The 24,701-nt window shown below is 38.6% G+C and overlaps 1 protein-coding gene across 1 annotated transcript; it reads left to right on the top strand.

Moving 5' to 3' along the window:
• Window positions 1–3,150: 3,150 nt before the first annotated feature.
• On the top strand, window positions 3,151–10,698 carry npy2rl (neuropeptide Y receptor Y2, like). Its single transcript, XM_027006170.2, has 4 exons — window positions 3,151–3,405; window positions 6,071–6,726; window positions 7,884–8,040; window positions 8,420–10,698. Exons 2-4 carry the CDS (start codon window positions 6,092–6,094, stop codon window positions 8,747–8,749), a joined length of 1,122 nt encoding a protein of 373 aa, XP_026861971.2. The 5' UTR covers window positions 3,151–3,405; window positions 6,071–6,091; the 3' UTR covers window positions 8,750–10,698.
• Window positions 10,699–24,701: the final 14,003 nt, after the last annotated feature.

Consider the following 24,701-nt stretch of genomic DNA (forward strand, 5'->3'; position numbering starts at 1 on the left):
TGACAAAATGTGCACAGGGTACAGAACTGCCATACAGTCAGTCAGCTGTGCTAGAAGTGGTGGATTACAAGATGCAATTTACTATTTCACAGCTTATTAGGTACATTTGTACTTATAGCATTTTAGCAGATGCTGTAGTCCAGTGTGACTTACAGAAGTGCAGCAATTTGTTCTTGCTCACAGAAAACTGTGGACACAGCAGTAGGGCAAGCTATTCCCACTTCATACATTGCCCTATACAACAACCATGCATGTACAGATAGCATTAAATAATTAAAGCACATGGGTAAGGCAGCAGAGAAAGAAACATGCATACATGTGAGCACACACACCCACACACATGCTGAGAGAGAAAAACCATCAGAGTTCCCAAAACTAAATATGATCTCCTTGTCTGGCAGAATTCAGTGGGAGTAGGAAATGTAACAACCCTCATATATCCAAAACAATTGATGTAAGAGACCTCCAGCACTTACAATGGAATTAAACATAAAATTTAAATACTGAAAGAAATTAGACCTTTTTTGATTGTGTATTTCCTTAAACAAAGCAAGAGCTCTGAGGACAGTCCACAAGTAATCAGAGAGATACATTTTTAGTTGTTTTCATATGGCCATATGTTGGTTATCTTCCCTGTTGATCCTCTGCTAGGCCTCTGGAATGTAATTTCATTTCCTGCTTGATTCAGGGGTGGTTGATTTCTGTTTTGTCTTTGGTAAATTACATGCATGCTTAGTGAGGTATAAACTCAGTATAATCTCAGTACTTGTTTTAGAACTATGTTTTAGTCAAGGTCCTACTGCAAAGATACACAACACCCATTGGGTTTTGGGGTATTTGGAACGATATGAGCAGTTAAGATTCTTCTATATATGTAACAGTTCAGGTCATATCACAGCAGTCATATCAATGTACACTCCATTTACACTCATGGCACCATGTGTCACAGATGGAATTTAATGCTTTGGATCATGAGAAATTCCTTTATTTTTATGGTTACAAGGACTTGTCAAATCATGTCCCTGAGCAATCTAAGCCTGCACATGGTTTTACAGAGTAAAGATTTACAGATTAATGGAAAAGGCTCCTTAGACATCCATGAAACTTGAAAAGCTCAAGGTCATTGCTTAGTGGAGCAACAATCTCATCTCTCTTGACCTGAAGTTGTCTTTAATGAAATTGTTTAATGTCTGAAACAGCCTAGGCCTATATTCTCCACTGTCAATCAAGCTGAAAGATCATTACCACTCCAATGAAGTGCAAGGGGTTAGTATTCTTGTACTTTTGCTACCAGACTTCCACTATTCTTCCTCTAGAAGGTTCATCTCATTCATTCTTCTAAATCACTTAATCCAATTCAGGGTTACAGGGTGCAAGATCCTATCTTGGCAGCACAGGGCACAAGGCATGATCCAAACCCATACAGGGCGCAAATTCATCACAGGGCATACACACCAATTTGGAGATGCCTACTGACTACTACTACTACTACTACTACTGAAACCAGAGTTCCCAATGGGACAGGAAACTCTACACAGGCAACATCCAGGCCAGGAATCAAACCCAGCTGTGAGCCATGAGGCAGCAGTGCTAACCACTACACTACCCAGCATCATTTATCAAACTGGGCTCTGTAACTCCTTATTTTTAACTGCCTCTTTGAGCCAACATACTCCTTCAACAACCTATTGTCTTCGGAATCATTTTCTGTTCATAGTGTATAAATGTAAGTCAATGACTACTGAAAGCCCAGTTTTCAGTCCTTGACATACAATCAACCAAAAATCTATTCTCACAAGGTCGTGAATAAAGTAAAATCTGTTCATCTTCCATCATGCTACCATCCATACTCTAATACCATTTTTGGAATTGTCCAGCAAATAAGACCTATGTCGCTCTGATATCATTCATCTGCAGCCCAAGGATGTCCAGGACCTCAAGGTTCTACATGCAACATATGGACTTTAACTAAATGTGAACCAGGATATTCATACATGTTTTACATTCTGCACAGCATGTTCTACAGACACATGAATGTCATTACCCATTCCCCATCATCCCTTGATCTCTTCTGATCTTTCTCATAAATTTCCTAACAGACCTGCCCTTTCTGAGATCTACTTAGAGGTCTAAGACAGCTTTTCAAAAGAATGTCATCTAAACTAGATTGACTGAACCTTTCACAGCTTTACACACTGTCATATAACTGCCACATCATACCCATGTTATTTAATCTGTTCAAATACAGGATATAGAAGGGTCTCCATTGGAGATAATGGGGATACTGTTGAGCCTCACTTCTGGACACCACATGTAACCTGGTAAACCACACACTACTTTGTTATATTTTAAACCTGAACCTGGATATAGTTTAATATTTTCATAATATTTTAATCGTTAGTATCTTTAGTATTAGATGACATGCCTTACTCAAATTTGCCATAACGTGGATGAACAAAGGGATCCGTTAGCAAGACGTAGGTTTTTGGGGGCAAGGAACAAAGAATACAAGCCAGGCAAGCTAAGTCAAATCACCAGGCGAGCAGAATGCAGAGACGATACAACGGGGGTCAGAACCAGAGCATACAGACACTAGACTAGTATATCAGCTGAGAAAAAGAAAAAACCTAATACTTTACAACGAAGTAATATCATGTATGCGAAGTAATCGGTCAATTCACAGGTGTAGAACATTAGTACATCCGAGTGGGCGTGGTCTGCAGATTAGCTGTGATCGACTGGCTGTCTGGTGGAGGGTTTGCAGACGTGAGATCACCATAGGAGTAAAAAAGATGAAAAGATATGATAATGGAACTTATAGATATAATGATGTGGTTTTTCCACTATATTTAATTTAGCCTTGTGTGGATCCACTCCATTTGTGTTACACTTTTATTTGTCGTCACACATCAGTTAATAATGAAAAACACATTATTGCATTTGAGTTAAAGTTGTTTCTGCGTTTAAAACTCGGCAAAACATGGGTACAATATTAATATTCTCTCTCTCTCTCTCTCTCTCTCTCTCTCTCTCTCTCTCTCTCTCTCTCTCTGTGTGTGTGCGCGCGCGCGCGCGCTGTCTCCGTCTGTCCCCGACCTAGCGCTAACTTGTCGGATTTCGTTCTCTGCGTACTCCCTCTGGACCCTGCATGCAGACGGATGTCGATATAAAATGTGTCGTAGATCGGGGGTTGCTTGAAGGAGGCAATCAACTCGTTCTTACCCGAGACAGCGGCGAATGAGTTTTAAGCTTTGACATTATTTTTCCATCTAAAAAACATTACAGTTTGCTTATATTTGAAAATGATTACTGAGGGATGAAGAGATAATACGACATGATTTAACTGCACTGATAAACTCGTTGGAGACAATAGATAGATACTGAACCCTGTGCTTTCGAGAAAAGGTAAGTAATTCTCTGTTACTCGGACCAACACATGATAGGAATACGCCAGTTTTCTGTGGAAAACACTGGTAAAAATGATCTAAACTGTTAGCCATCTAATGCGTACGCTCAGAGGTGGAACATTATCATAGCTGTTATGTTTAGGAAGTTTGACGTGAAGTTTTCATAAGCTGAGAGCTTTCGTCTTGATCGTCACTTTAACGAGCGCCAGAGTTAAAAGTGACATTTAAAGTAATGTGTTGATAGTGTCGAGTTAATTCAAAATGAATCTGCCAAAGACAGCCGATTCCTTTCAAGCTGGACACACATTTTTGTGCTGGGAAAACAATTGGGAGTATGTCATTATCTCACCAAGAGATGATCCTCATCACTGAGGATAAAAATCCAATAAATATATTAATGTGGTTCCATAAGGCCATCAGTGTGATAATTATTTCAAATCAGAAAACGTTTCCTAGAGGAAAGCCAAGCGCGTGTCATTTTATGTTACTTATAAAGCCGAAACTTGTCATTAACACACTGTATACTGTTGAAATAGGATTACCATGCCTAAAAAAAACGTTCAGCTATTCAGTCGTTTTGCATCTAAACAAATTTGTATATTTCGAGTGTTTAATATATGGATATGTAATTATGTTCTTAAATCAATTCTGAACACATTTCTGTTGGCCAAATTGAGATTACTAAATACCTTTGCAAAAATGCTATGACGCCAGTGCTAAGTAACATGGACAACCCTGAAGCGATACAAATGATGAAATGAGGCAAAAAGGCAAAAAAAAAAAAAAGTTACGCAAGGGATCATCTTTAACTCAGTCAGCAGCTGATATCTTGCATAAGACTGCTCTCATTACTTTGAGGATACTACCCACCAAGCTCTTCGGTTACTCTTCATTATAATTTTTATCTTAAAATAATTCAGGGAAATCTTGGGAAATGGAGTAGCACAGCTACTCTACTGCTGTTTTTAAGTGAGACAACAAAAGGAGATTTTTCCCTCTTTGGGAGAAGGGAAGAAAAAATGGTATGTTATCTCTAAAAATGACATCTAAACAAAATATATCATCTTTACTTTCAGAGTTGAGAGAAGCAGTGCGTCTGTCTGCTTGTAAGACCTCGTTTTTCATGATTATGCTTTTTTTCCTCTACAGCTAACTTTAAGCATTCTTACACAGTTAATGTTTAAGCATCTATTTTGTCTACACATGGTGTTTGTGTGTTATGGGCTCTGCCTTTCCTAAATCAGAAACCATTTGGCACTACTGGCTATTCGCTGTATTTAAAAAAAAATAGTTTTCAGAATTCAGAACATCTTATACATTACAGTTGAAGTCCTGAAATGATTTTAAAACAGTTTGCTTTGGTAACACATAGATGAAACTGCATGAAGCAAACTCAGACAAAAAGCAATCCCAGAACAACAAAACTAATAAACAAGATTCTTCAGCTAATATAAATCTCAGTTTATTAAACTGTGTTTGTTCTATTTTTAAGATAAATTACAAGAATTACAAAACAAATGCATTTGAACTGTATTCAAACACACAAATCCCACAGTAATGCATATTTCTTGGATATTCATAATAATATATTTTCTAAATTTTATCTATTACATACTTGCCTTTTGCCATAGACTTGTGATTTTGGTGAGTATATTTCTTTGGAAAATAATATGGAATATAAATAGAGCATAGATTGTAGCTGCATAGTATTGGAATCATTATGTTCTGTTCAAATAGAAGCTGTTTATTTATTTATTTAGCACATTTTGCAACAGATGTCACAAAGCAGCCTAACAAATGTCCAAGTCCAAGCCCCCAGTGAGCAAGCCAAGGGTGACAATGGCAAGGAAAAATCCATACAGCATGAGGAAGAAACCTTGAGAGGAACCAAGACTCAAAGGGGGATCCTATCTTCCTCTGGTGGCCGACAACGGTCACCACAATAATAACAATTTTAAGAAAATAATAATAATAATAATAATAATGAAAACAATAAGTAATTAATGTCTAGTCCAATTTTATAGAGGTCCTAGTCTTGTCCCGATGGTGGGCATGTGTCTGAAACCCATCCCGCTAGAGAACGTCCATTAAGGGCAACGGAGAAGTAGTTGGCTAGGGTGGAGGTGTGGTGGGCTACAGGAGGGGACATCAGGGGGTGGTGAGAGTAGCCATGGCAGCTAAGATGTGTTGAGGCTCAGTAACATCATGACATCAGGCATAAGTGTATCTTGGCAGAAAGAGACTAGATTATTAGGCATGTCCAGGTATGAGGGTGTGTAATTTGGGAACTATAATGTTTGCTGAAGAGTTTGCTGAAATAGCTTTAGCAATGCTTCAGTAAACACCAGCGCTGGCACTGTATGCTGTTCAAAATAAGGTAACCTGTTTGGAAATATAAAAACCTATGCATTCTTTGCCACTACACCTCACAGTCACCTTGACTCACTTGACCTTACTGGCCAAGTACACTAACATGCACAAGGATGTTTTAGAGTTAATAAGAAAGTTAATGTTTTAAGGAAACTTAATGTACAGCTGAAATAATTACAAAAAACAGCAGTGGTGTGGTGACTAAATTAGCTACTTTAAAGAAAAAGCAATATCGTTTGTATTATATGATCAGATGATTCTCTCATATTAATTAGCCACCAATTTCTCCACAGCACAATGTGATCATGTGACCAATGGATGACATCAGCTTAGTCAATGGCTCTTCAAAGGTTGGGGTCTGGACCAACAATGTAGAGTCACCCATTCCTGCAGAGAGCCATCCTTTACTGGAATTGGGTGACAGCACCAAGCTCCTGGAGGTTCAGGTGGTACTTATTCTGGCATACAGCACTATCATCCTCCTGGGTGTAGTGGGGAACTCTCTGGTGATTTACGTGGTTTGCAAGTTCAAGACACTCCGCACAGTAACCAACTTCTTCATTGCCAATTTGGCTGTAGCAGACTTGCTCGTGAACACGCTGTGTCTTCCCTTCACTTTGGCCTACACCCTACTTGGGGAGTGGAAGTTTGGACACGTACTTTGTTTCACATTACCGTATGCCCAGGGCCTAGCTGTCCATGTCTCCACAGTAACCCTCAATGTGATTGCACTAGATCGACACAGATGTATCATTTATCATCTCGAGACTCGGATGTCAAAGGACAATTGCTTCCTTGTGATTGGTGTCACCTGGGTGATCAGTGCGGTGCTGGCTAGTCCACTGGCTATCTTCAGGGAGTATGGGATTGTAGACCTCTCTCCAGGCAAATCCATTGAAGTGTGTGGGGAGAAGTGGCCAGGTAGGAGCACAGATGGCACTCTGTACTCGTAAGTAAATGTTACTTATTTCATGCACCTTCTTGAAGATTACTGTAATTGTAAAATAATATACTATTATCATAATTGCAATTCAGAATTCAAGTTAATGTCTTACAAAACAACTGTTTTGATTTCATTAAATAGTTGAATACATAAGTTATTGTTAAAAGTTGTCAAGAACTTTAAAGTAGCAAACCAATCCTCATGGTTCAGGTTAATGATGTAAATATAATGCTTCTTCTGAATTTAATATAATAACAATATTTAAGTTAGTGATGTAAATGTAATGCTTCTCCTGAATTTAATATAATAACAATATTTTAACTGTTAAGACATGTAAAGAGAGCCTATAGTTTACTTTAAATATTTAGGATATGGAACCAAATATCTATCTGTTTTCTTGTTAATTTTACTGTATGTTACATGTTTTAATTTCTCCTGGGTTTACTGGGAATAAATTTACATCACTTTTAGAAGTTTTAAAAAGTTAAGCATAAGACTTCTTTGTAGATATTAGCATGAAATTTAGATATTAGGTTGAATTTATCTGAAATCGGCTTTTCAGCTAAATTTCAAGCTGCTTATGATTACAAAATATGTGTGAGATCACTTGGGTTGATGACATTTTGCAAATCCAGATGACTTCCTCAGAAATGTTACATTAATTTTACATTGAAACATTGACAAGAAATATAGCTATAACCAGAGGAGATTACTTTTCCATTCAGAGATACTTTATGAATGCTATCTTGAGCTTATGATAAAGTGTAAACAGCTCTATTAAAGGATAAGTTTGATAATTTTCAATCCATATGTAATTAAATTGTTATTCTAAGACTGCATAATTATGCATAATAGAAACCCACTGGTAGCTTTAGTGATGAGACAACTTTCTACTACAGTCTTCTAGGCTTAAATACAGGCTAAAGGATGCAACTGTTTAGGCCTTTAAATCTTTCTACTGTAGCTAATGTGCAAAACACAAATGGTTGGGATATATTGTTACAATTCCAGGTAGCTCCAATAATAAGATGAGTTTATTTTTTAAGCAGGATTTTATCAGCATTTTTTTGAAGGTATGAGTGATTGCTCCACTGAACTCTGTTTATGTTCTAACTGCATACACACTTATGTAACAGTTTATTGTAACGTTGCTTTTTTCCCAGGATATCCATGCTGCTGCTTCAGTATGTGTTACCCCTAGCAGTCATCTCTTTTGCCTACATCCGGATATGGAGTAAACTCCGTAACCACGTGAGCCCAGCTGGGCGCAATGACCCCCACCATCGCCGTCGTAAGACCACTAAGATGTTGGTCACCATGGTACATATGTTATTTAATACTACAGTAATTTTACAAAACATTTCAGTATAAGCATCATAGATTTTCCCTCAAATGCCCAGAAGTTACAAGACATTAGGATAAAAAGACAGCTAAGTAAACTCCACTATAAAAGTCACTATATGCACTGAAGATTTTGACCCAAAAATGTTTTTTTTGTTTTGTTTTCGGTAGACCTGCTCCTGACAAACATCATTAAAATACCAGATCTTAGAAATATATAAATGAAGAAAGTAATGTGTAGCTACTCAAACAACTACTCAAAAAGTATTCACACTCTAAAATGACCTTCCTAATGAGATTATTTTAGTGAGGAGCCTCATGTGCATTTGCCATTCCAAAGCTAGTGTTGACGTTTCAGGTTGTGGTGTTCGCTGTGAGCTGGTTGCCATTCCACGCTTTTCAGCTGGCTATCGACATCGACAGCAGTGTCCTGGTCACACGCCACTTCAGGCTTTTGTACACCCTTTTCCATATCGTGGCCATGTGCTCGACCTTTGCCAACCCGCTCCTCTATGGCTGGATGAACAGGAACTACCGCAGTGCATTCGCTGCTGCCTTCCGCTGCAAGCAACGACTCGATTCAGTGCGCCCTGACGGCCGTGAGAACACCTTGGTTCGTACCAACACCAAAAAGGCCCTCGAGGCCCAGGACAAGGTTGCGAGGCATCTCAATGCTACAGATGTCTGAGGGAGCTGTAAAACATTGGGAACAATGGGTTAGGCAAAATCTGCAGTGGGCGGCTCTGCACAGAACCTAATCACCACAAGGGCATGCTTAGAATCTTCACTGCCTGAATATTCTCAGTACTAATATTAGCCTGCATATTTTTCATGATCAGAGAGCATTCTGTCATTTTCTCGCCATTAGGACTTCTGGGGTGCTTTTCAGTTTGAGGACTTTTAAACATGGCTTGTGGGTTGTCAGAATAGGGAGGTCTGGTGTAAGATGCCATGTTATTCTAAAAGCTTTTTTGAGTGGATCTCAGATGGCTTGTATGCCTACTCAAAAGTAATTTTGTCAAAACAGACAACATACTGATATCACTATATGATGGAAAGTCATGCAGTTTTACCCTCTGCTGTGTTATCTTATGTATTTAGGCAAGAGGTCTGAGGCCCAACAGAGCCTCACTATATATGAAAATGTTCAGGCAGCAGCCTATCACTCAACATATCTGTACATTATCAATGAACCATTATACACAGGCTGCCGCTCTCTAAGAGACAACTGAAGCACTGAAGAGAGATGAGGGGGACGTTTTCTACTACCGCAGTATGTATGTTTCACGAGGAAAGGCCTGCAACATAAGTGGCACTCTGAAAAGCCATTAGGGATATTGCCATTTCAGCGCAGTACACTTAAGCAATGCAGAGAAGGATTCCAAAGTGGGTCTCACCTAAAATGATTGAAAACAAGGTCTTCAAACCACATACAAGGTGTAGGTAATTCAGCTTTTTGGTCATATTCTGGATCAAGAGAGAATGAACGTGAGCGATCTCATCATAAGCCTGATCAACAACAGAAACTGTGACTCATCCAAAAGATTACACTGTATTAATGTTTTAAAATGTGCTAAAGAGCTTTTTACTGTGATATGTGAGCTGCTGCTTTCAAAGTTGTTCTGCTAAATGAATGTAATGTACAGTGAATGAAAATGTGCTGTTTCTATGAAGACAATTATTTCTATTACGCCATCACATAGGATAAGTGTACTTTCATAGCTTAAATGATGGGATTTTTGGGGAAGGAAAGGAAATTAGCCACACTGCTTCCATAAAAACAGCACTTTAGTTTTCTGAAGCAATTCAATAGAGGAACCAAAACTCACTGTTGTCTGAAGTGCTTTTTCACTACAAATGATGAATCATTTGAACTAGCCAGTAGTAGTAATTGAAAATGAAGCTCTGGTTGGCTTCTCCACAGCACAAGATTGCTCTATTTGACCAGCAAGGCCTATAAGAGATGAGAATGTCATACTTAATTAGAAGAATGGATTCCTGTGTGATTTGGTCTATTATTTCATAATAGTTATATAATATGACAGTGCTTATTGAAGATTATGCACTTTCAGAATTTGTAACTTTAATTTTACCAAAAATGGTGTGTAGAAGATGAAATGTGAATTCACAACTGAATTGTGGCTTTAGATAATTCACAGAAAAATCTTGGAGAACTCATGCCTTATCAGCCAATTTATTAGAAACACCTACCTTGTACCTAAACTGCCTAGACACTTTACCAATAGGCTATGACCCTAGTGTAGCAATGTCCACTAGTATAATGTGGTATTGTCATCTTGTTTTTCAGTCATTTCATTTATGCCTACTGAGGCAGTGTGGTCTGCAGCTCAGCACAGAAAGCATTTGTCAGCAGATCTGTCTGTGAAACCCACATGCAAAAGGTTTGTAAAAACCTGATAAGAATTACATTAGCCACATACAATATTTAACAAATAAATAATGTGGCATAATACTAGCATTCTCATTTTGTATGTAATGAAAGGAGGCATATTTGGGGAAAGAAAAATAGATTTGCACATGAATAGGGCCATAATCATGTTTAAAAAAACATATGCTTTATAATAAACTTCACATATAAAATCATGATCGTGTATGATTCTTACAGACCCATATTTGTATAAGGGAAAAAATAATCAATACTCAGACCCAACCTCGCTTAGCTTCTGAGGTCAATCGTGATCAGAGGTAGTCTTGACATAAGGGAGAATCAGTAAAGAAAAACGACAAACAAATCTATAGAAAGTATATTTCCACGAGGAGAATCACAGACAGAAATAATCACTAAGAAATTGGCTTCAGGTGTTTGGGCAACTATATTTGTTGCATGGTCATCCATTGAAGTAGAGGCAAACAGGGATAGAACATCCATTGAAGTAGAAGAAACCCAATGAGGAAAACGAGCGGAGGAGGTGAAGGTGTAAGAGGAGGCTCGGAGCAATTCGTGCATAGAACACACAGTGTTGGGAAAGAGTTATTTTCTACAGTGTAGAGTCTGTAAGAAATTGGATAGTGCTTTAAGTATCATTGTCTAGCATATTAAATTTGACATGAAAAAACTACTGTACAGAAATGGTTACTTAGAGGCAGAGCTGGTTCAAGTTTATTAAGTGTTGCAGGGGTTTTAACACATGGTAATATCACTGCTGGGTTAAATGTAACCCACTACCCTGTAAAAACCTGCAGTAACAGTAAGAGACTTAACAGTTGATGAAGAGTAAGAAGACAATTGATAAAGTGCAGAGGATTGCTAATACAAATTTTGTAAGGCAGTGACACATACAGTTAGAGTCGACTTGTTTTTCATGAAGTGGCTGGTGACTTTGTTTGTGTGAGTGTGTTTCACAGCCTGGGACCAGAATTGATTAAATCCTGAATATTCTACACAAGTCCATATAAAATATAAATCAAAGAAACGGTGTGCAAGTGTGTGTCTGTCTGTCTGTGTGTGTGTGTGTGTGTGTGTGTGTGTGTGTGTGTGTGTGTGTGTGTCTGTGTGTGTGTGTGTGCATGACACATGCTTCCACATGGTTATCCTTTTGATTAACCAGAATCATTTGTTCCTGCATATCCATGTTCACAATTCATTATTCATATGATTTGTGTTTGCTCAAATGCATTTTAACTGGCATAGCTTGAAAACAGACATGACTAGAAGTTGGGCAGAACTGAGCTTTTAATATACCATGTGTGTTGTGCATAAATACGGGTGAAACATACATTTGGCTTTATGGTTCATATGATTATACTTCTGTCTGTCCGGTGGTATATTTTTTTTTCATTGATTATAGCTTTGAACCGATATTATTCTGGTCTTTTGTTAAACAAATTAACATAAATATCCATGGGTATATTGAAAGTAGTCACAGGCTACAGAATGCTCTGTAATTACAAATGTATTTTTGAACATTGTACTTTTATTTGGATACCCTCTGTAAAGTGGTTGAATGGCATAGTACCTACTGTAAATAAATTTAGCATCGAGCTTATTGACCCAATAAAAGTTCAGTAGTAGGCTCATTTTCTAATGTTGCTATTGATTGTTCTGATTGTCCCGTTGCCATTCCCAGATGGAATCCCTCATTTATTTTCTTTAGCTGTGCTTTGGATGTGTGCCCAGAGTCTGAGGCACTTTTACCAGTGATTATCATGGATCAGAAGCTTTGAAAACCCACATGGAATTGATTGAGTGTAACAATGAAACCTACCCACTCAAGTTTTTGGCCTGTACTTCACCTTCACAGACCCCATCCCTGTGTCTGCTCCCACTCTTTCCTTTTTTCTATTGGCCTTACCACTCATCGCCTCGTCCCAGCTGGGCGGATGAATAGATATGGTAAACCTTACTTTTGTAGGCCATGTCTGCTTTTAGGCTATGCCCAGTACATTCCAAAGGATATTTCTGCTGCTCTCTGAAACACATGAATGCACGCACACACTCACACACACACACACACACACAAGTTCAAACACTGACTTTACAATCTAAATTCCCATAAAATATTACAGTAACCATAATATGGGGTTACACCAGGGGCTTTAACTGAAAACAAATTGCAAAAATGACTTACTATATTTTCCATACCAAAACAGATTTTGGCTCAATTATTTTTGGTATTTAGTAATACCAAAGTTTTATTCTTTTAATATTATACTTAAAAACAATAACATGCATTTCAACATTGATACCATAAACATCATTACCCGCACATGATTAAACAGCATGTGAGCATAATACTTTTTGAAGTTATGAAAAGGCCCCAGCAAAGTTCAAGTACACCATCTACAAAAAACAATAAATAAATAAAAGTTCTATAACCCCTTTATTTCCAGGCCACTTATTTAGTCATGAATCCTGAAATGGACATTCCATAATAATGTATATGATAACCTGGTCCAATCTGTCTCAGGGGAAAAGGGTGGAGGCCGGTGTACTGGGGAAGGAAATAATCAGAGAGCTGATGGGTTTTTAAGTGATCCATGTAACTGTAAATTGGATTTAGAAGAGTGGGCATAGATACTCTTATATGTGCCCCATCGCTTTAGACGTTTTTATGCAGTCATCACTGCATAATAATTTAAAGATTTGCCCCAAGACCTTATAAAACCAGTTGTATCCCATGATTTATAATTACTGCACAGCTTCACCCATCCATTTATTATTGAGAAAATTATCAACCAGTCCTGTGTGGGCTTGAACACAGTCCTGGTATTTGCTTCAGACATTTTGAAGGACAGGATGAAGTGGAGATGGTGGTGAGTGGATGCCTTGGAAATGGCATCCAATGACCCAGTGGCCATGGAGTGGATGGTAACTGAAGGGAACCAGACAGATAAAAGCAGGGAATACACTCCCAGTAAGTAGTGAAGGAAAGAGCCTGTGCTGAGTTTTCCTGACAGAAGTATAAATGTTACTATCCCAAGTTGTTGCAGATGGTGGTATGCATGAAGTTAAATGACCTATATTGTACCTTTTATTTCCAGGGGAAGTTAGGCAGGAGGCTGTTTATGGAAGTTCATATTTGTTTAGTGGTTTGAACTCCATATTGTTATACACCAAGGCACGAGGGCCACCTCTCTAGATAGATTCATTATTGCCAGAGTTGATTTCCTACATGGTTCTGTCATTAGAACACTTCAGTTATTTGAGAAATTGGTCATCAGAGCAGCCATCATCAATAAGAAAAGGGGAAGAAAAACGCACAGCCTTGATGGACACCCAGGGACACGTAATAACATACAAAGTCACATAATATCTCCTAATTGCCAAGACATCCGAGATCTATTGACCAGTTGGCGTAAAGCCAACTGGGAGAGCATAAGGAGGAGTTGTTTGGAATGTCTGTTATAACCTAAGATGAACACAAAATGGATCCTGGAAAACGAGATGTATCCAGAGGTTTTAAACCTTACCAAGGCACATTTTTACTGTATCCATGGCTGAGCGGAGTGATTTATGTAGGCCAATATTAAACTTTCAGAGGTTGTTGTAATCTTGTAATCCATTGGCCTGTAGCCATGGAAATCAGATATTTTATATTATTAAATCCAAAACACTTAAATCCAACACAAATCCAGTACAATTATATCCATCACACTTAAATCCAGCACTTTAAAAATCTGGCATATGTAAATCCAACACTATTAAATTTAGTACACTTTAAAATCTATTACACTGCCCAGCACATCCTAGACTATCCTTTTTCTTAATCAGATGAAAGCCCCACCCAACACAAATTTCAAGTTGTCATGTAAAAAAAACTTTTAATGTGAACTGCCATTGGTCCATTAAAAAGCGGGTTTTACATAGTTTACATTTTTACACAGTGGAAGCATATTTAATTTGTAATATTTTGAAGTATTGTAGATTTAATTAGAGATTAGACTGAGAGTTTCCGTAGCTGTTGGACAATGAGAACACTTGACTTTCTAGTGAGGACAGATGTTCTCCGAAACAATGCAGGACTAATGTCTTCACATCAGTCGTGATGAAGTGCTTTGAAAAGCTATTCAGAGACTTCATCACATCTTCACTGTCAGCCTCCATGGACCCACTGCAGTTTGCATATCGCCATAACCGCTCCACTGACGATGCAATTGCACATCTTCTACACACTACACTGACTCACCTGGACGAAGGGAGAGGAAATTATGTTAAAATGCTGTTTGTCGACTACAGTTCAGCATTTAACACTATCATCCCCTCACTGCTCACTACTAAGTTGGGGGATCTAGGACTGCATACATCCCTGTGCAACTGGATCTCCAACTTCCTAACAGACAGACCACAATCAGTACGGGTGGGCAACTGCGCCTCATCCACCCTCACCCTCAGCACTGGAGCTCCTCAGGGTTGTGTCCTAAGCCCCCTGCTCTACTCACTGTACACCTACGACTGCACAGCCACTTCCAGCTCCACCATCATTGTCAAGTTTGCTGACGACACCGTTGTCATGGGTCTGATCTTGGACAACGACGAGAGGGCCTACCTGGAGGAGATTAAACACCTGGAAAACTGGTGCCTGGAAAATAATCTCCTCCTAAACGTCAGTAAGACAAAGGAGCTGATCATGGATTGCAGCAAGAAGCAGGAGCGGCACTACCAACCTGTGAGGATCAGTGGAACCACGGTGGAGAGAGTAGATAGTTTCAGGTACCTTGGTGTTCACATCTCGCAGGACCTGTCCTGGTCCCACCATGCCAACTCCCTGATAAAGAAGGCTCATCAGCGTCTTTACCACCTCAGATGCCTAAGAGACTTCAGACTGCCCTCCAAGGTACTGCGGAACTTCTACACCTGCACTATCGAGAGCATCCTCACGGGGAACATCACAGTCTGGTTTGGGAATAGCACCAAGCAGGACAGACAAGCACTCCAAAGGGTAGTGCATTCAGCAGAGCGCATCACTCACACGGAACTTCCTGACCTGCAGACTATCTACTACAAGCGGTGCCAGACCAAGGCCAGGAGGATTGTGAAGGACCCCACCCATCCCAACAATAGACGCTTCTCTCTGTTGAGGTCAGGGAGGCGCTTTCGCTCCCTGAAGACCAAGACAGAGAGACTGAAGAGGAGCTTCTTCCCACAGGCCATTCGGGCCCTGAATCAGGGAAACTGATAAACTGTGGGGACCACCACCACCATGTAACATAACTGTATATATATATATATATATATATATATATATATATATATATATATTCAAATACCTTGTAACACAACGACTGTAAATATGTTATAAATGGATCTGTACATTCTGTAGATTGTGTACATATATACACAACCTTGTACATTGTGTATATAATCATAATATACATATATTGTACATACATTGTTAATATATTTTGTACATACATAGAATATATATATTTCTCTTTGCATATATATATTTCACATATATAGAATATCTATATTTCTCTATGCACCCCTGTTTTTTGTTGTTTTTTTTCCTCAGTTTGGACAGAGCACTCTCAACCATTTCACTGTGAGTTATACTGTGTATGACTATGTATGTGACGAATAAACCAAACTTGAAACTTAAAACTTGAAACTTCACTTTCTTGGGGGTTCCCTGAATGCAAAAGAAGGTAAAAAACAAATTTACACAAACAGAGATACCAATTCTCAGATATGCCTCTACCAGTTATCTTCTCTCTCTCACATGCTCTCTTTTGATCCACAACTGTTACTTTGTTTCATTACAGAATTGTCCAAAAGACAGATTGGAAAATTGGGTTGGACAGTCCTTAAATGTTTCAGGTGTTAATTAGAAGGTTGAGGATAATTAGAAGGAAGGGTGGCTATGACATTAGGAATCCCCAGGAATCAGTTCTCAAACCTCTTCTGTTCAAACCATATATGCTGCCTTTAGGCGAAATTCTACAGAATAACAACATGGATTGCCATAGTTATGCAGATGACATACAGATATGCCTGGTTCTCTCACCAGATAATTACAGTGTGTTAGACTTACTGTGACAGTGTCTGGATCACATAAATAATTGGATGAGCCAGTATTTCCTACAGTTAAATAAGGACAAAACAGAGAATCGTGTTTGGCAACAAGGAGGAGAGAATTTGCATCAGTGAGAACCTTAATTCTCAGGCCCAATTGCCACAGGGCAAGGAGCAGGATGCACAGACCTCTCTCAATGTAGACATTTATTAAAACAAGACACAAACAATAAACAATATGGCACTGACATATCAAGCAGTGTATTGTGATTTAAACAATAAATGACAACGGATACAGGAACTTACATAATTGCTAATGATCATGACCATGACCATGACCATGACCATGACCATGACCAGCTAACGAACGTTGACACCGCACAATGACTGACACCACAGTACAACACACAGGGGTTTAAATACAAACATAGATGAAACTAACAACAAGGTGCAGGTGTGTGTTAACAAGGAGGCGTGGCAACAAACAAGGCAGTCACATTGAACACAGTCGACAATAAACTCCCACTGCACATGGCAAACCATACCACATGATCAGTGAGAAGGGGAGCGTACAGTGACAGTGTTCAAATAGAGTCAGATCTCACCTTCACTGTTCACATCAAAGCCATCACCAAAACAGCCTTCTATTATCTCAAACATATAGCCAGAATCAAGGGTCTCAAGTCCCAACAAGATCTAGAGAAGCTCATGCAAGCTTTTATCTCCTGTAGGGTGGTCTACTGTAGTGGGTTTTTTAGTTGACTTCCCAAAAAGACCATTAAACAGCTACAGCTCATTCAGAATGCTGCTGCTAGAAGAACAAATCATATTAGCCCAGTCCTAAAATCCTTAAACTGGCATCCGGTTAGTTTCAAAATAGAGTTTAAAGTGCTGTTACTAGTCTATAAATCACTGAATGGTCTTTGGCCTAGAATACATCTCGGATCTGTTTAAAGAATATAAACCAACTAGTCAACTAGTCGAGTCCAGAGTCCAAACTAAACAGAGGAAAGCAGCATTTCGTTGTTTTGCTGCATATAACAGGAACATATGCTAGAAGATCTTAGATGTGCCCCAAATGTAAAAATTTTTAAATCCATAAATGTGCCTATAATTGAGCTCTAAAACTTGCACTCTATTTTCAATGCATTTTACCCTTAATAAGCTAATTCTATTATTCTATTCTATTATTCTATTTATTGTAACATGGTTTTATCTTGTATCTTTTATAAGCCAATTTTAAGTTTTTGCCTTAATTCTACTTTAGATTTTTATACTTTCTTGTACTCTTGTACTCTAATGTGAAGTCTGATATCCTCTCAGGAAGTGAAGTACTATAGACTGTGTTTCTATAGTAGTTTGTAGATGCTTGTTGTATCCTCTCAGAGATTGAGAGAAGACTGTGCTGATAGGACTGTTTCAGGCACTGAATAAAGTCTGATATCCTCTCAAGGATTGAGAGATGATTGTTTTCTGCTATAAGCAACCTGTAATTATGCAAAGAATGATATCCTCTCAGAGGCCGAGAGAAGACTGTATCCTCTTAAGTATTAAAGGGGTGTTTTTTCTTCAAAGTATTATTAAATTTAATTTCCTTGTTTTCATTGCATGTCGTAATTTTTAACTGTCTTTTAAAATCTTTCCTTGTTATAATTTCTTTGCTATAGCCATTTTGAATGGCTAGATCTCAGCTTTTATTTCTTTTTGTTTCAGTCATTTTTATTTTTCATTTTTAATCATTTCTATTTTTATTTCTATTCTCCTTTATCTGTTTCTTTGTATTTTGTTATTTGTAAAGCACTTTGAGTGACCACAGTGTATGTAAGTTGCTATATAAATAAACTTGCCTTGCCTTGTCCTACAAGCTGCATATTTGCTGTCACATCACATTAGATATATCACAGCTTGAGTGGGTTCTCCCCAAAGAATAGTCCTACACTTGACTCTCTGTTCAGCATCCTGTTTTTGATTGAAAAAAAAAAAAATTTTGCATTCATAAATTTCTGATTTTTAGCACATCCAATGCATACGCATACACACACACACACACACACACACACACACACGAACGAACGTGCACACACACACAGATAGACACACATGGAATGAGATTATGCTGTCTGTGTAATGCATAATATTTGTGATATGCATAATCACCTGATGTGTTGCATATATAACAAGACATGAATCAAAGCCCCGTGTTCCACCTTAGAGACAAAGCACTAAAGCTGCTGGGCATCTTGTAAGGGGCTGAATGGGGATGAGTGAGAATGCCAGGAGGCGGGTTCACTCCTCAACACATCTCCTTAAAACACGCAGCACAACACCACTGCTTAAAGGCAAATACGTACCCTTTTGCAAATAAACAACACACCCACACAAGCAAGATATCAATGCTGTCCCCCCCCCTTCTCTCTCTCTCTCTCTCTCTCTCTCTCTCTCTCTCTCTCTCTCTTTTTCTGTTTATGTATGTGTGTGTGCGTGCACGTGCTTGTGCACGTGCGTGTCTGTGTGTGTGTGTGTGTACAGTTATGAAATTGAAAAATTGAAGAAGGCTTCAGAGAGAGAGAGAAGTGTGGTGAAATGAGTAACATTCAAAGAGAATTCAAAATCCATCTCTGTTCTTCCAGCTGGAAATAACTAGAAGCCGGATCATCTTACCGAATCTCTCAGTATAAAAGTGCATCCATTCAAAGAGAAGCCACTACACTCAAAAGATATATTACCAAATGTGCATGCATGCAGTAGGCAGATAATGCACAGTTAATCCTGATTAACACGGGCATGGATAATTTTGATCTCCATCCAGACCCTGCGGCTCTCGAAACTCTTTGAAAAACTTGACTAACCTTCTGACGCAGGTACTCTGGTGCAGTGGATGTGTGACATGGCAGCATAGTGAATCTCATTGTGAGTCAGTGGCCATTCCTTACTCTACATAAGCAGGCTTCCTGAGGGCATAAATCTGAGTAAATGGGCTGTCCGCTGCCATGAGTGTTTCACCACCACAGTGTGTGGAACGATAGATCTTGCACCTCCTGAAAACATGTGGACATTAAATAAATAAATTGTGTCATTTTGGGGTAAATGATTCCTTTTTGTTCATTTTACATTCTCTGCTGAGTCTGACTCAGCTCAGTATGTGATGACTCTACTCTGTGTCGGTGGAAATGTGGCGTGATATTGCTGGGATGTCAGGCAGCATGGATGCAGGCTAAAGAGGCTTTTTACACGTTTACATATTGCAAGGTAAAAAGTATTTTGTTTCCGTGCACTCAGTAACACACAAAGCAATCTACTGCATAATAAATAACTGTCCTCAAAGCATAGGAAAAAAAAATTCATGCCAAAGATCAGGCAGATGCACCATGTTTTGTGCACCGTGCAGATGGACCATGTTCTGTGCACCATGCATAATGATATGGTGAGGGAATTCACTCCGCCCCAGCTTGCGCTTCTGGCCATTAAACATGCAATACATAATCACGATAATGGATACTACACTCCCAGAGTTATCATGTTATTATGAACAGACTGCAATACAAAAGTACCAGTCTGATAAGGCCCAACATGACTAGAAATTTGCTAATCTGCTAATCTGGATTGCAAATGATGTCATGCTTCAACGGTTTATCATAACTCCTTTGCCAGATGAAATGCTGTCAAAAATGGGTTGTTTGTGACCTGAATCCAACTATACCAAAGCCTGTTCAGTAAGCAGGTCACGGCGGGTAATGCAGCATCTTTTAGCAGCAAACAGACATTGCAAAATGTGTTCATATGAAGCAGCATTTAATCTATTGTCCAGTGGAAAATCAAGAGCACATCTTGAACAGGGTGGATATTCTGATGTCGTGATGTTTACATAAGGACACTACAAAGAAAAAGCCAACTATTTACCATAAATTGCCCAGTAAAGACTAATTGTTTTATCTAAGAGGTTACAGTATAGGTATACTGTCTTACTGACTAGTTTATGTCATATATCCAATGGAAAAAAATATAAATGTCTGCTTTTTATCACGCCGCCAGACACCCAAACAAACTACAGTATCCATCATGCTGTTCCTCTCCAGGAGAGTGACTCATCCAATCATCGACAGTTCATCAGATCCTCATCACCTGCATATTGAGTTCACCTGTTTCCCAGGTTTATAAGCCATTCTGAGACTGTTTGTTGTTGTGAAGTATTGCCTCCAGTTTACCTGAGCATACAGAGCATTCTATTCCTACTTTTAATCGCCTGTGTTTTTGACTTAGTTTTCCCGTTACTCTCAGTTATGATTTTTGCCTACCCCTTTATTAATTTGTCTTCCTGTGTTTTTGCTCTGCGGTTTTTTGGACTTGGACTCTTTTTCTCAATGACTGTGTTTACCATTGACTGCATCTCTCTGGTTCTGACCATGGCTAGTTTAACCCCTACAGATCCAGATTTCAATAAAACTCCTACCTTTTATTTGCAAGTGTCTGACTTTGCTTACAACGTTACACTTTTAAACATTTCCTCTACTCCTTAAATGTCAGAGCTCTGCCTACCTCTGTATTCACATTGTTGGGACACTACTTTATGACTGATGGGCAGTTTGTTGACTCTGATTACTTACAAAGTCTTGTTTTGCTTGAGATGTTTTCAGTTGCTGTCTGACCTGACTAAGTATCAACTGCCAGGACGCAGCCATTACTCTAAAGACCCTTGTCAGATGTGGATCAGCGTCTTCAAGCAGACTCCAAGGGTCTTCATGTAGTCTCCAATAGGAAATATGGTGCTGAAAAGATGTATTCCTTTATAACCTCAAGCCTTAAATGCATAAACTGGTTATAGACTTAATTCCAATAGGTTTATAAGCTTTATTTAGTCCATAATGAAGTAGCTAGAGTTGTTTTGTCTACTCAAAATTCTGACAATATTAATCTGGCATGGTGATGGCTAGCAGTTGATTTCAAATTACTATTTTAGTTCTATTACCACCTCTAAATGGCATTCAGTATTTTTGAGGACTCATAATCTACATAATCTACATTGTCTACTTCAATTAGAATACAGGCTCATTACCTGTCCCTATGAGTATAAAGAGTCTCCCACACTGTACAATATTATTCCAGTGTTTGGGAGTTGTGCAGAATGAATTGTATCCATACATACATGTAATACTGGAACAGTTGGTATGAGCAATGTTTTGGGAATTGGGACACATGGATCTGTTATTTGTTGTTGTTCATAAGAAACCAACTGGAAATTTGAAGGAAGAAAGAAAAAATCATTGTGTGAAATGCTATATAAATGATTCAAAATCTTATAAAGGAGAAATAAAATTACAAGAAAACCAAGAGAGTTGCATAGTGTGACAGGGTGATGGACCGTGACACAGCATGTTGTGGGCTCGGTTTTCCAAAAGCAATAATAATAATAATAATAATAATAATACATTTAATTTCTTAATACATTTTAATGATTGTTTCAAGGTGCTTCACAGTCATTAGTTAAAATAATAATAATAATAATAATAAAGTAAAATGAATACAATAAAAACAATAAGGTGAGCAAGGTTGATTTTCACTAGAGGCATGATCATGGTTTGATGCCTGGTCTTAGGGTAGACAAGTAAAAAGACCTTAAAATGGAGTACTTCAGAAAACATGCTTTAAGCAAATCTGTACTGAGAGAACATCTTCTCTCAGGCCTAAATAGCTCATTATCATTGATCACAGCAAAACTACCAAACGAACGTCCACACAAACAGGATAATAGGAAGAGACAGAAAGTCTGTGGATTAAATCTAGACATTACTTTGTGTCTGGAGCTGTTAAGGTCTACAGAAGGTACATGCTGAGTTCATTAAATTCTGAGCATAAGACGGGGGGAGGTGAATGCCCAAATGTGTAGATCACCACTGTTTTTCTCAGTCAGTGAGGAATAAATTAGATCTAGTATCTCTTAATGGCAAAGTTCCCATAAAGATGCTGATGACCAATTAAGCGAGCCTATCACATCCTCCACCCCCCGCCCGCCCCCGCCATTTTGCACAATTAGCCATGGACTGCCATGTCATTGTCATGTCTAGAATGGTAAATCTATATGGAACCGGCAGAACTGAGTGCACGTTAAGGATATCAGTGGGGTTGGGCATGACCTGGGTCACCGTAGTGGGGAAGATGATATGGAGCCGCACTGTTGAGCCTTCTGGAGGTGTCATTCTGGAGGGCTTAATTCAGTGAAACCCAGACAGCGGGAGGTGCCTACCAACAATCAACCAAAGTACTGTAAATGTAATTTTACGCAAGACAAGACCACTCACTTCATAGTATACCACTCACTTCATAGTAGAAACAACATTGCAAGCTCTTCATAGGAGTCATCAGTTATCACAGAAAATGGGTTATAACACTGTCTTGTTAACTGCTTTCTCATCTAATGTTTAAGTATATTTTTACACACAGAGAATCTTAAGACAACTTTAATCAAAGCACTAACTCATACTATAATGCCTGACTGATATACATTTGCTGTACATTCCAAACCACATGTGCTACCACTTCGTGCAGACCACCTCAGGGTGCAGGTCAGTCAGCCGTCAGTGAAGGAGTTTGGCACGAGTCCGCTTCTGCTGCTCTTTGGTCCAGGTCAGTCATGGGTTGTCTGTGGTTCACATAAAGTTCACAGTTAAAATAGACTCTCAAAAGGAATCTTTCTAAATTAATCAATGTCTATGCCAGCCAACTGATGACAATGAAGTTTGTGAAGCAAAGTGAATTATTATGTATAATAAGGACTATATGTTAAACCAAACTTGGTAACACTTTCCATGGTTGTAAAATGTAACAGCTACCAAATTTTTCCACCATGCAGAAGATGGTTTACTTTTAAGCAGTCATAAAAACAAGGTCTAAAGTTGTATATATATGGCAGAACAAAGAAAATATAATGCTGGAGAACAATCAGATCTTGGCAATAGCCCCAGACAAATCCCTGTCATTACTGAATCTAAACATAACAGTTTGGGTCTCAAATCCATATACCAAAGGCCTGCAAAAACCATATATGATCATAAGGTTATATATAGCTACGTAAAAAAATAAGAGGCCACTACAAAATTATCAGTTTGTCTAGTTTTACAACTGATGAGTATGTGTTTGACCAGGCCGAGCAGTTTTGTATTATTCTATAAACTACTGGCAACATTTCTTCCAAATTCCAGATAAAAAATATTTATGAAAATGACCAATGGTCAAAATAATAAAACAGTTACAGAAATTACAGATCACAAATAATGCAAAGAAAACAAGTTTATAAACACCGTACTAATCTTTCAACTTAGGATGAGTCAAGAAATCAATATTTGGTGAAATAACCCTGATTTTTAATCACAGCGTTCACATTGCTGTTAGGTAAATTTACGCCACTCCTGGCACAGAAATTCTAGGAGCTCAGCTTTGTTTGATGGCTTGAGACCATCCATCTTCCTCTTGATCACATTTCAGAGGTTTTCAATGGGGTTCAGGTGGTCCCTCATCCACACTTTGACCTGGCTGTGTGACATGGAGCATTGTCCTGTTGAAAAAAACAATCATCAGAGTTGGGGAACATTATCAGACCAGAAGGAAGCAAGTTTTCTTTCAGCACAATTTTGTATGGGGTTTGATTCATGTGTCCTTCAGCCTTGCTGAAACACCCCGAGATCATCACCGATCCTGCACCAAATTTCACAGTGGGTGCGAAACATTCTGGCTTGCAGGCCTCCAGGTCTCCATCTAAACATTACATGACCAGGTGTTGGACAAAGCTAAAAATTGCACTCAGAGAAGATGACCTTACTCCTGTCCTCTACAGTCCAATCCTTATGGTCTTTCGCAAACTTCATTCTGGCTCTTCTTTGCTTCTCATTGATGAAGGGCTTTTTTCTAGCTTTGCACGACTGCAGCCCTACTTCCAGAAGCTTGTTTCAAACCGTCCTGTGCAATTCACCCCAGCTGCTGCATGCCATTCTTTTTGTAGGTTACTTGATGACATCTTACAGTTGTTAAGTGATATTTGAATGAGGTGTCATATATAATCCTTGCAAACACCTATTACCTTTCCATTTGAAACATGCATACAGATCTTATTACATATAAATGCGCTTTTAATATGAAGTATGAAGTATATTTAAGAAACATATTAGGAAATGGA

Source organism: Electrophorus electricus, chromosome 16 (genome assembly GCF_013358815.1).
Source record: "Electrophorus electricus isolate fEleEle1 chromosome 16, fEleEle1.pri, whole genome shotgun sequence".
In the NCBI taxonomy this organism is placed as follows: Eukaryota; Metazoa; Chordata; class Actinopteri; order Gymnotiformes; family Gymnotidae; genus Electrophorus; species Electrophorus electricus.